Raw genomic sequence first — 13,749 nt, forward strand, 5'->3', positions numbered from 1 at the left:
TATTTGGAAATTCCGTTCTCCCCTACGGTTGGCGAGTAGGCTGTGTGGCGAGGGCAGCAGGAGATGAGGCTAGAGATGGAGTCAGAGCCTGTATCTTGGAAGGATCTGTTCTCAGCCCAGGAGCTTGGGCTTTCAGAGGAAGGGGAGGGAGAGTGATCGGAGGGTTTTAGGAGGTGGCTGGCTAGAAGTCACTGGCTGTATGGAAGATGCGGAGGAACAAGACAGGGTGTACAGAGACCAATTAAGAGGATTTTGTGAAAATGTGGGTGACAAATAATGAGGTCTAAACTAGGTGGTAGTGGGAGATTTGTTAAATATTTGTGAGGCAGAATTGACAGGACTTGGGAGTCGAGGGTGAAGAAGGGAGGTGAAACTTGGAAGATTCTGCCGCTTTTTGGATGAGGTGACTTGATGAGTAGGGCTATAATCAAAGGATCTAAGTGATGCAGAAGGAGCTGTGTGTGAAGGGGAGAGAAATGAATCTGGTTTTGTACTTGAATGGGTTTTTACTTAGTATTCAGATGTATCCTTTGTTTTCTGAGCTTCAGTGACCTGATATGTGTACTTTAGTTTTGGGGGTGTGCGTATTAAAGAGAAAACTGTCTACATTGTAGAGTTGCCCTCTTGTGGCTGAATTCAAATCTCAGAGGCACTGAGGTCTGTGCGTGACTGACTCTCTGCTGCCCCTTAGTGGCGGAAGATGTACTCAGCAAGGAAAAAAAAAAAAGGGAAGCACATTTTCAAGTCTCCAAAGGTTTGGTGGTGTACTCATGACCCTTAAAACTTTCCAGAAGTTAATGTGGTCATGTTGATGTGATGAGTGGATATGTCAAAACATCTCAAGTTAGAATTTTAAGAATTTCTTCCTTTTTTGATATGCTAGCAAAAGATTCAGTAATTGCTGGTTTGGCACTTCTAGGTTTTTTTTTTTTTATTAACATGTAACAATTCCTAGCTTTTTTTTTTTTTTTTTTTTTTTAAGCTGTAAGATTATTTTCTATCCTCACTTCGATTCAGTTTTATCCACTTATTGTATAGGAACAAACAGCTAATTGATTACCTAATTCCTCCCTCTTTTTATAGAACAAGTACTTTCCTTTAGCAGTCTGTTTGCTGGAACCTTTCTGGAGCCGTGGGGTGTGTTTGTCTCTACCAGGGTAATTAGTTAGCTTGCTAGAGTTCATAACACACATGATAATTTCTGTTTGTCATTGAACAAAATATGATTTCTATTTGTATTTACTTTTGAAAGCTAGTGTTTTAACTGGCATAAAAGTTGTGATTTTTAACTTTGTAAAATTCTTTTCTAGATAAGCTCCGAAGAAGTATGCCTAATCTAGCTCGGATGCCAAGCACAACCGCTGTTAGTAGCAATGGTAGTTCTCCAGTCACCGTGCGGAATAGTCAGAGTTTTGACTCAAGCTTGCATGGAGCTGCAAATGGAATTTCAAGAATACAGTCTTGTAGTAAGTATGACAATTTTTTTGTGTGTAATTTTAATTAGTTGTAACACCATTAGGAAAATCTTACTATTTCATTTCTTTCTTTCTCTTAAGAACACTACAGGAAACTTTTCTCCTTGTGACACTTTTTTGTATTTCACCATTACAACTGAGTGGTATTTTCACTGGTGCCTATGTCACCAATTAATAATTAGTAAATTCTATGCAATCCTTTATACCCAGGGATAGCAGTAGAAGCACTAAATGGTGATTGATTTGCTTACTCATCATACAAAAATGTTTTCTTTGCAGATCTGCCTCTTTTTAGCTGTGTACTTGATACGTTTACTCTGAGGAAGGCACACTTATTCTGTGTACTTTGGTCTTGTTTTTCACCAGTCCAGAGCTTTCCCCTGGCAAATGAAGTTCTGTTTTAGTGCGTCTAAAGTAGGATTCATCTACTTCATTTCAGTTTGCCCCACAGTGTGTCATTCATCCTCTGTATGGTTTACCCAGTGATGAGCAGCATGGTGAAAGTAAGATCTAGAGTGTGTGTGTGTGTGTGTGTGTGTGTGTTCGCTTTGTGTGGGGACGTGCTGGCTCCAGGGCACCCCCCCACCTCCTACTCATGCTGTCTGTAGGGGTAGTTGGGGTTAAGTCTGAGGTTGACCCCTGGGTGGCAGATCCAAGGTCACAGTCCCAGTATTGATATGCCCAAACCCGGGAGGCCTGAAGTGTATTCAGAGTGTGTGGCCAAGCGCCATCAACCAGATGTCTTAAGTCTGCACCCAGAAGACTCCTTGGTGGCCCTAACAGACTACCCTGTGTACCTCCAACACATGTCTAGTACCTAAATGATTCACATGTTTTATTGAATCTGTAGATAGATTTTAGAATTGGTATCGTAACAATATTAGTTTTCTAATGCATTAACATGGAACATTCTTTCATTTATTTAGATCATCTTGTCTCTCAAAGTTTTGTAGCTTTCTATATAGAGGTTAATACATCTATAATTTATTCCTAAGTATTTTATTTTTAAAATGTTTTTATAAATAGTATCTTTTTCAAATTTTAGTGTCTACTAGTTTGCTGGTATTTAGAAATACAATTGATTTTTGTATTTTGATGTTGTATTCAGCAGCTTTGCTAATAACTTCATTTATCCTAATAGTTATAAATTTGGAATATACCCATAACATAATGCATCTGAACACCAACGCATATTCAAGAATGTTCATAAAACCCCAAACTTAGAAATAACCAAGCTTTTCGTCATCAGGAGAATGGATTTTGACATTCATTCAATGGAATACCACATAGCAATGCAAATATGGATGAATCTCAAAAACATAATATTGAGTCAAAGAAGCCAAAGAAGAGAACATACTATATAATTCCATTTACATGAAGTTCAGCATAGGAATAACTAGTCTGTGGTGATAAAAGTGAAAATAACAGTCACTTTGGGGGAGTACTGACTGGGAGAGGGTATGTGAGAGCCTGAGGTGCTGGCAGCAGTTCACGTCTTGCTGTGGATATGGTTACACGCGTGTGGTTGCTTCAAAATTTCATTCTGCTCTAGGCTTAACATTTAAGTACTTTATGTATATTGTGTTTCAGATGAAATTGGGCCAAATTCACCTGTTGAGTTTTTTTTTAAATTAAGACTTTGTTTTTGAGCAGTTTGAGGTTTACAGAAAAATTGAGCGAGAAGTACAGAGTGCCCATATATCCCCGCATGTCCCCCTTCCCCTCCTCCAGTTTCCTCTGTTATTAACATCTTGCATTAGTGGGGTATGTTTGTTACAGTTGATAAGCCAATATGTTGGAACATTCACAGTTAGAAGCTACTAAATTAAGGAATTGTAGAACTGGTTGGAAAGGATCTTAGAGATGATTTGCCAGCCAACACAAAGTTTACTGTGTCCCTAAAGCTTGATGGAAACAGAACTCTAGCAGAATCTTACAGAGACCTCATTTTTCATCGAATTTTTTGGCTACTGTACACATACATCAGCATTCCTACATATAGATTTCACCTAATGTATACTTGAACAAAACTAATTTAAGGAAATATTTTCAAGAGATATTAAATAAAACCATAGACTTTTTTGTCTTTCTCGTCACTTTTTATCAGAGAGATATCTATTGTATATTCTGTGCTTAAGTTCAAAATCAGTTAAACTGTTTTAGAAAACAGGGTCTGTTTGTGTTAACCGCATCACAAGTGTACTAGGCAGCAGAGGCTAGAGTGGTTAGTAAACAACAGGTAATGTTGTATGTATAAGTTTATGTTAAATTTGTGATTCAGTTTTTTCCTTGGAGAAAAGGATTTATAAAATTTAAAAATTTCTGCCAAACAGTTCATTGTTTTTTTTTTAATTTAAAAAAATTTTTTAAATTTTATTTATTTTTGGCTGTGTTGGGTCTTCGTTTCTGTGCAAGGGCTTTCTCTAGTTGTGGCAAATGGGGGCCACTCTTCGTTGCGGTGCGCGGGCCTCTCACTATCGCAGCCTCTCTTGTTGCGGAGCACAGGCTCCAGAGGCGCAGGTTCAGTAGTTGTGGCTCACGGGCCCAGTTGCTCCGCGGCATGTGGGATCTTCCCAGACCAGGGCTCGAACCCGTGTCCCCTGCATTGGCAGGCAGATTCTCAACCACTGCGCCACCAGGGAAGCCCGTTCATTGTTTTTTAATGTGAAATAGTGCACAATGATGGGCCAGTATATTGATGAAGTTCTTAAGGGTTCTTACCCAGAGAGCTCCCTTCATTTCACAGATTCTGCTGCTGTTATCCAGGTAGTACTTGCCGAGTGGTTACTCAGCCATTGTAAGGCTTTATGTGGATTAACTCATTTAGTCTTCCCACCAACCCTATGAGATAAATGTCATGATGAAAATTACTTAAGAAATATGTCTGTAATAAGCTGTTTGTGCCTACCCATGCCACGTGTCTTCCCTTCTATAATTACTATAATTACTGCTATTAAATTGTCCCCTTGTTTTATCCTCATGACACCATCCCCAGTGCAACCATCAAGAAATCCTAATGTCTTCCAAGCAAGCAAGCAAGCAAGCAAGGAAGAAATCCTGTGAGAACTCAGAGATGCTCAGATTTGTTAAAGGAAAGAAGGTTGTTGTTCCAGCTGGCTTCTAAATATAGTCAGGCACTCAAAAATGTTGCTGCTGATTGACAGAGAAGGAGACGCTCATCAAGAAGTAGAATTTTCCAATACTAAATGCAGTCTGGAACTCGTATTTCATTTATCTACATGCATATATGTAGATAAATTTCTATATCTGTAAAACCCTCTCAACAGTATCAGCTTCTTTGAACATAACACGCGTGCAGATAGTGGTAGACGTTCTCTCATGTGCGTGTCCTTTGTTCTTCTAGTTCCGTCACCAGGGCAGCTTCAACACAGAATCCACAGCGTGGGACATTTCCCAGTGTCTGTCCGGCAGCCTCTGAAAGCCACAGCCTACGTGAGTCCAACCGTTCAAGGCAGCAGTAACATGCCTTTATCCAACGGCTTACAGTTACACTCCAACACGGGGATCCCTGCCCCCAGCAAAGCTGCGGCTTCTGGGGTAACGGGCCGCAGCGCACTCCCAAGACCTTCACTGGCAATAAATGGGAGTAACCTGCCTCGAAGCAAAATTGCACAGCCTGTCAGAAGGTAAGAACCTTTGCTTGTTCGTCTGCATGGCCTCGTTTGCAGTCTGCCATTAGAAACCGCTCCGGGAACCATCCTGACTTTGCCTTTGTCTAACCCTGGTAGGTCCCTCTGCCCCTTCTGGCCTGACTCGGGACCTCTTGCCTCTGGGTTCAATACCTTTTTAATCAATTTTTAATCAAAATGGGCAAAAATGTCATTAGGCACATGCACATACACACCCTCCCCCAACAGTCACGATTTTAAAAGCATCTTAGTGATTTTTTTTTTTTTTTTTCAAATGTTTGTGGGTTGGCACTCCTGGGAGGGCTCCTCGAGGCTATATTTTTTATTTATTTATTTATTTATGGCTGTGTTGGGTCTTCGTTTCTGTGCGAGGGCTTTCTCTAGTTGTGGCAGGCGGGGGCCCCTCTTCATCGCGGTGCGCGGGCCTCTCACTATCGCGGCCTCTCTCGTTGCGGAGCACAGGCTCCAGACGCGCAGGCTCAGTAGTTGTGGCTCACGGGCCTGGTTGCTCCGCAGCATGTGGGATCTTCCCAGACCAGGGCTCGAACCCGTGTCCCCTGCATTGGCAGGCAGATTCTCAACCACTGCGCCACCAGGGAAGCCCCTATCTTAGTGATATTTAACTGGGACTTTATTAGCTTATGTTGGTGTAAGTTTGGTATATTCCAGGTAGAATTTTTTTTTTTTTTTCTTTCAAAATTCCAGCCTGCTTGCAGGGTACCCGTTCGATGATCTTATGGTTGTGGCGGGCCCTTCTTGAACTGGATCTCCTGGAGTGTCTTATGGTTAAAAACAATTCCATAAAAGCGAGTTGAGGACAGAGTAGAAGATGAGAAAATGGCAGCAGTAAATCAACTCTTACAGGAAATTAGGATTTGGAGGAGGAGAGGGAGGGAACCATGGTAAAAGTGTGAAAAGGATTTGAGAACAAGTAATTTTTCTTTATGCATCGGGTAGCTATAAATAGTTTTTATTTTCTGATAAATAGGTGCTCAGATCAAAAACAAATTCAGAAACTATTGTAAAACAAACACAGAAAAGTAAATAATCCTACTATCCAGATAGAAATCATTTTGGTGCATGTTTGTTCAATGCCGGGCTGTGTTGCATTTGTGACTGAATAGAATCACATTATTTGATGTATGTAGGTCATTGTGGACAGTCCATTTATCCTCGGATATATGTCTTCAAACTAACCTCTTGGAAGGGCTGTCACTGCCAGACAATGAGAGGGTTTGTCTGTTTCCACAAACTTAGGCAAACATTGGGTATTATCATTCTTTTTAAATTCTCTGCCAATATAATAGGCAAAATCTTTGATTATTTGTAAGACAGAATAACATGGAGAAATTTTCAATTTGTATTCAATGAAGTACCCACTTATGTTTTTAGGCCATTTTTCTCTTGAGTTTATCTGTTTCTTTTTTTTTTTATAAATTTATTTATTTATTTATGGCTGCATTGGGTCTTCGTTGCTGTGTGCGGGTTCTCATTGCGGTGGCTTCTGTTGTTGCGGAGCACGGGCTCTAGGCACGTGGGCTTCAGTAGCTGTGGCTCGAAGGCTCTAGGGCACAGGGTCAGTAGTTGTGGTGCATGGGCTCCGTAGTTGTGGGGCACGGGCTTAGTTGCTCCGCGGCATGTGGGATCTTCCCGGACCAGGGCTCGAACCCATGTCTCCTGCATTGTTAGGTGGATTCTTAACCATTGCGCCACCAGGGAAGCCCTATCTGTTTCTGATTTTAAAATATTCTTTATACACTGAGGATATTGATCATTTTCCACTTAGGTTGCAAATCTGCTTGTGCACATACAACATGCGTGGCAACGTGCCGAGACCTGGGCTTTCCATCAGATGAGCATGTGAAAGGCCCAGAAATACGAGGCACACTTGGGAAGGTGCCAGCACGTTGTCACTGCTGCAGTGGCGGAGAGTAGATCAAAGTAAGTGATGGGACTCATGGGATTACTTACAAGCTGTGTCCTTTTTTCATTCCTTTATAGTTTCCTTCAGCCTCCAAAGCCTCTGTCTTCACTCAGCACTCTGAGGGATGGAAACTGGAGAGATGGTTGCTACTGATGCAGTGCTATGTATGTCTGAACAGCTGGAAAGAAGTGGAAATGAGGGTCGTGTTACCTAGCTGGCTGGGTAACAGCGGATGTCGGGATATTCTTTCCCTTCTGCGTTTTAACATATTAACTGCATTGTTTTTCAATGGACCAATCACCAGAGACTAATTATTGCACTTAAATATTTGCCTGAGATACTGCAGCGTTCACAAATCCATGGTTGCAGTATTGTGACACTTAGAGCTAGGAAGTTTTTGTAGAACTGATATGTACCTGAATCCTTTTTGAGAGAATTGAGATGTATTCATCCATAATGCTTTCTTTCTTTGCCATCTGAGTTTCTTAAAGTAACTTGTTCAATTTACTTACATGTTCTAAACATCTTCCCATTACATGTTCTGTATTTTAATACATTGCATCTTTACAACCAGGTTCTATAACGTATGCTTTGAAATTTACTTTTTTATAGTTTACAGGAATTTTATTTTTTGTGCCTATTTCTTTTTACACCTACGTGAACCACTATGGAACAACTTAAAGTTTGTGCCATAAAAATATTTTTGTGGTAAGGTACTATTTTTTTAGCTCTAGGGATATATCAGCAAAAATCCATCATACAATTTGAGAGACATAATTTTGTGTTGAATGAGCACAATGTAATCTGGAGCCTTGAGCACTGAGACAGCCAGACAACAGCGTGGAATGGTCTTGTTGTTTTCATTGTTAATTTATTGTCATACGTGGGTTTCATATTTATAATGGCATCACAAGCTCATTGCACTTAATACCTGCAATGTTTGCTACTGTACTACAATTGATTTTCAATACTTTTACAGAAGATGAAACTGTAACATTTTATTAATAATGCTTCTGGAAATGAACGCATTTTAAAGCAAATAAATCTTTTTGATAGACCTTTTACAAAATCCATTTGCACTAATGAATGCTTTCTTATGGTATATGACTTAATATTTGTTACTGTGTACACTGCTGTTTTGGAATGTTCAGAAATAAAGACTATTTCAGCAGTATCAGGTCACGCATGAATGTGCAGCATAAACAGTACGAATACCACACCTACGTTTCACCACGATTGTGAAAGTATCGTCATTGTTATGCTCTTGTACAGGGCATTTATACCTGAGGCGGGTAGGCAGAATATTCGCATTTGTAAACAATTTTCTGTCTCTAAAATGCTTGGGATAAGAGATGTGAGGTTTTAGTTTTGCAGTGGGGTTTGGGTACCACTTAGGATGGTCACTAGAACCCAAGGAGCCTCTTGCCCAGAAACCCATTTGCGGATGAATACTGTCAGTGGAGATTCCAATATTTTATGGGGGTTGAACTTGAAGTATTTATTTTCTCAGTGTCAGTAAAATAGCAAAGTATTATCATTAGTCTACACTATATTTGATGTACATTGGAAAACTTTTCACCTGAAGTTGCTATGGAAAGGTTAGGTGAAAGGTTTCAATGGTAAGTTTTAAAACAGAATTCTCCCGAAGGTCATTAGAGATTTTTATTTTTAAGAAGTGTGCCTTTCTACATAGTTCCATGGGGAACTAAAAGACTGGCTTTTAATTAGCCTGTCCTTTAAATGAAATGTGGGCTAGAGGAGGTGAGGTATCAAAGGAGAAGTGATATTTATTGAGCGCTTTGTTAGTGACAAGGACTGTGCTAGAAATTTTTTATATATTTGTCTAATTTTTAACAATCACCTCCGATTACCACTATTTAAAAAATAAAGACCCTGAGCCCAAGGGATGTGACATTAACCTAGTGTAAACATAAAGCTAGTAAATAGTGAAGCTGACTTTTGAATCCAGGTGTATCTGATCTCAAAAGTCTGTTCTTGCCACTACTGTGCTCTTCCTATGAACATATGTGGTGCAGTTAGTACATTTTTTAAAAATGAGTTTATATTCTGCTGAGAAGATGAAAGGATTCAACTCATTTGCAAAGCAAGTATTTCATTTATATTCAAAAAAGTCTGTTCAGCCCTTGGAATAAACACCAAAGATCCCTGTCTCTTGGAATTTACATTCTAGTTAGGAGAGAGCCAGTAAACCACATACAAGTAAGTAAATCACAGTACATTAGGTCTTAAGTGCTATGGCAAAAAAAAAGAAAAGGAGATGAAAGTAAGGGGGGAGGTGAGAAAATGGAGATGGGGAGAGATCACAGTATTAAGTAGGGTCATCTGGGTAGATCTCACTGAGAAGGTGACACCTGAACAAAGACAAAAAGGTGTTGGTGATTATTTTCACAGTTTTCCCCAGGATGGTATGTAACATTTATTCCAGATTCACAGGAGAGAACTGAATATCTTGCATCAGTAGATGCCCTAGGGTATGGTCCCCACGTCAGCAGCGTCAGCATCTCTTGGAAACTTACTAGAAAATGCAGATCCTCAGGCTCACCCCACACCTATTCAATCAGCCCTCTAGGTGATTTACAGAGAAAAACTGCTGGAAAGGAGGGAGCAGCCCAGGCAAAGGCTTAGGGCAGAGCGTGCCTGGGGTGTTTTTGAGGAAGAGCAAGGAGGCCATTGTGGCTGCAAGCAGAGGGAACAAGGAGGGAAGCAGTAGAGATGAGGTCCGAAGGGAGACAGGGAAAGATCACGTAGGGCATGTGGGCCACAATAAGGCTTTTGATTTTACTCTGGAAATGGGAACTATTCATGGTTTTGAGCAGCAGAGTTTATGATTTGACTTTTTAAAAGCATCACTCGCATTTGGTGAGAATAGACTCTTAAGATAAGAAATGAAGATGCCGCGAAGGTGAATTAAACTATTTAGTCCAGACAAGAGATGATGTGGAACTGGACCAGCAAGATAGCAATGGAGGAGATAGAAATGGTCAGATTCAGGCTGTCTTTTAAAACTACAGCTATCGGGATTTCTTTATGGATTGGATATACGGTGTTAGAGACCAAAAGAAAAACTCCAGGTGTTTTGGGCTGGCAACTAAATGGATGGAGTTCCTCCAACAGAGACGGGGAAGCTGTGGGTGGGGTAGGCTGGAAAACCATGATTCTGGCTGAGCTCAGTTATGCTCTCCAGGGAGTTCCCTGGCAGTCCAGTGGTTAGGACTCGGCATTTTCACTGCCGGGGCCTGGGTTCGATCCCTGGTCAGGGAACTAGGATCCCGTAAGCCACGTGACACATTCCAAAAAAAAAAAAAAAAACAGTTGCACCCTCTGTCTCATGTGCATTCCTTACACTGTAACAAACCAGGACTCATACAGGAAAAGTGATCCTGAGATGCTTAGTTCTGCAACATGAAAGGGAACTATGGTGCTGAGTTAACACAGACAATCTAGCCTGGCTGACATTTGTATTAGTTAGCTATTGCTGCATAACAAGTTACTACAAAACTAAGTGGCTTAAAACATTATTATCTCAGTTTCTATGGGTCTGGAACCTGGCCACAGCCTAGCTGGGTCCTCTGGCTCAGGGTTTCTCACAAGGCTGCAGTCATCCTGAGACTCACTAGGGAAGAATCTGCTTCCAAGATCACTCACGTGATTGTTGGGATGATTCATTTCCTTGTGTGCTATTGACCAGAAGGTACCATTGCTTTCTTGCCACATGGACCTCTCCTTGGGCAGCTTACAACATAGTGGCTTGCTTCATCAGAATGAGCACGAGAGAGAGAGAGAGAGAGAGACGGAGGTTGGCAAAGGGAGAGCGTGAGCCAGAAAGCTGGAAATTTTTCTGTTGTAACTTCATTTTTAGAAGTGACGGCCCATCGTTTTTGCCATGTTTTATTCACTGGAAGCAAGTCACTATGTCCAGCCCTCATTTAAGGGGAGGGGATTACACAAAAATGTTAATACCAGGAGACAAGGATCATTGGGGCCATCCTAGAAGCTGCCTGCAAAACACTGCCAACCACCTTACTAGATAATGCCAATCTAATTTCCCGTTAGTTGTATTACTGTACATGTTTGCCACGAGGCTAGGAGAATTCCTGTTACTACACATATTTGGTATTGTTAAAACATCTTTAACTTTTAAGTCTGTGGGTATCTAGTTGTGTCTCATGGTTTTAATTTTCATTTCCTTGGTTGTAGTGAGATTGAATACCTTTGCATTTGTTTATTGAACGTTTGCATATCATCTTTTATGGATTCCTGTTAAGGTCTTTTGTCCATTTTTCTATTGGGGTTTCCTTACTGATTTGTAGTAGTTATTTATATAGTCTGCTACAAGCCTTTTGTCAGTTATATGTGTTAAAACTATATCTTCACACTGTGTAGCTTACCTTTTAATTCTTTTAATGAGGTATTTTGATAGAATTATTAATTTTAATATAGTACATATTTACCATTTTTTAAAAAGATTAGTCATTTTGTGTCTTGTTCAAAGAGTATTTCCCGACCCTGGAATCGTGAATATAATCTTCTGTATTCTCAACGTTTTATTATTTTGCTTTTCACCTATATTTTATATTGTTCGTGTGGATTTATAGTTGTCCTAGGAACACTTACTGAAAACTTTGTCCTTACCTCACTGTTCTTTGTCATAATCAAATGTCTTTGTGTGTGTATGTGTCTATTTCAGAACTGTCTATTCCTGTACCAGAACCATACTGTTTTAATCTCTATAGGCTTATAATTACATTTTGCTAAATAGAGTAGTTTTGCTCTTTTCCTTCAAGAGTGTCATGGATATTCTTGTCCCTTTGCATTTCCATATGTATTTTTAAACAAACTAGCCAGAAAAACATCCTGTTGGAATTTTGATTGGATTGCATTGAATTTATAATTCAATATCTTGGAAATTGACTGTTAACATACGGAGTCTTAAAAATCCATGAACATGGTCTACCTCTTCTTTTATTGACTGAGGTACTCTTTAATCTCTCTCAATAAAATTGTGCAAGTTCTTCCCAGAGGACTTAAATGCCTTTTGCAAGATTAATTTCTAGGTATGCGATACTTTTTTATGCTATGTGATACTTATGATATTTTTAAAATTTCATTTCAAAATGTTTTATTCAACCACCTTAAATTTATGTTATGTTAATTTATATTTAGAATCTTTATATACACAGTCAAAATGTATGAATGTTAGCTTTCTTTCTTTCCTATCCTATATCTTTTCTTTCTTTTTCTTGCCTATGGTCTTCAGTGCAGTAGTAAATATAAATGATAATAGATATCTATCTCTTTGCTAATTCAAAAGGAAAGCTTTCTCTTACCATTAGGTTTCAAATTTGCTAACAGTATTTTATCATAAAAGAATGTAAATTTTAAACAAACTTTCTGCATCTATTAAAATAAGACTATCTCATTTAATCTGTTAATATGCTGACTTTATGACGGATTTTCCTAATGTTGACTCAACCTTGAATTACTGAGATAAATCCAACTTGATCCTGATGCATTACTCCTTTTTAAAATAGATTGATTTCATTTACTAATATTTTATTTAGGAGTTTTGTCCAATTTTTGAATAAAATTGGTTTATAATTTTTCTTTCTCAAACTGTCCCTATTAGGTTTTGGAATGAAGATAGTGTTAGTCTCATAAAATGAATTGGGGAGTACTATGTGTTTTGCTGGCTGGGAGGATTTATGTAATATTGGAGTTATTTCTCCCTTAAAAATGTGATAAATCTCACTGGTAAAGACACCGGGATTTGGAGTCCAGTCAAGTCATGTTTTTAAAATCTGATGTTGTGTTTATTCTGCTTCCAAAAGCATGATTAAGCCTCCTACTTTATTGGTGGATTATCTATATACTCCTCTACTCTTCATAGTTCTATCAAATTTTGCTTTGTCTTTTTAGGCCACATGATTTGGTGTATACATATTTAAATATCTTTTACCTTCCTGGCAAAGTGAACCTGTTATCTTGGAACTAGTCTTCTTTATTTTTCTTTTTAATGTCTTAAAAAATCTATTTTTCAGATATTAAATAGCTACATATTTCTTTTAGTGTTTATATGATATATATTTTTAAACCTTTGCTTTCAAATTTTATCATTCTTGTGTTAAACAACATACAGTTCAGGGTTTTTTAAACCTAGTATGAAAATCTTTGCCCTTGAAATTGATCATTTAAGCCATGGTATATAAAATAATTACTGACATATTTAGATATAAATCTACCACCTTCTTATGAGCTTCGTTTGTTACATCTGTTCCTTTTCCCCCCATTTTTGTCTTCCTTTAGATTGTTTTTTTTAATTCTGCTTTTCTCTCCTATTAGTTTGAAAATTATACCCTAATACTCCTTTGCTATTCTTTTAGTGGTTACCCAAGAAGTGACAGTTTGCATCCTTAACTTGTCAAAGAATAATTTACCTTTATCATCCTCGTAGGTAACAGAAGGACCCCCAAATCTCCCTACATCTAATCCTTAAATTCATGATTCAGCCAGGGATTAGGGAGAAGAGACCATATATAGATTTTTGGGCTGTCTAAAATTCAGAGAAATCAGAATTAGCCATGTAAACAATGCAACACTATGCTAAAAGATATTGAGAGAAAGAGTGGTGATGGGACCAAGGGAATGATCAGCTTTGGTGAGGTCAGCAATTTGATCTTAA

General features: G+C 38.9%; 1 protein-coding gene across 1 annotated transcript in view; it reads left to right on the forward strand.

The window, feature by feature from the left end:
- The window catches only part of SLAIN1 (SLAIN motif family member 1), a 53,830-nt gene extending 45,712 nt beyond the window's left edge, over positions 1 to 8,118 (forward strand). The window contains 3 exon segments of the mRNA XM_036831983.1: positions 1,311 to 1,466; positions 4,840 to 5,122; positions 7,127 to 8,118. Of these exon segments, the coding sequence (XP_036687878.1) occupies positions 1,311 to 1,466; positions 4,840 to 5,122; positions 7,127 to 7,202 (515 nt within the window). The 3' untranslated portion in view covers positions 7,203 to 8,118.
- Positions 8,119 to 13,749: the final 5,631 nt, after the last annotated feature.

The sequence above is a fragment of the Balaenoptera musculus genome, chromosome 18 (assembly GCF_009873245.2).
Source record: "Balaenoptera musculus isolate JJ_BM4_2016_0621 chromosome 18, mBalMus1.pri.v3, whole genome shotgun sequence".
NCBI lineage: Eukaryota > Metazoa > Chordata > Mammalia > Artiodactyla > Balaenopteridae > Balaenoptera > Balaenoptera musculus.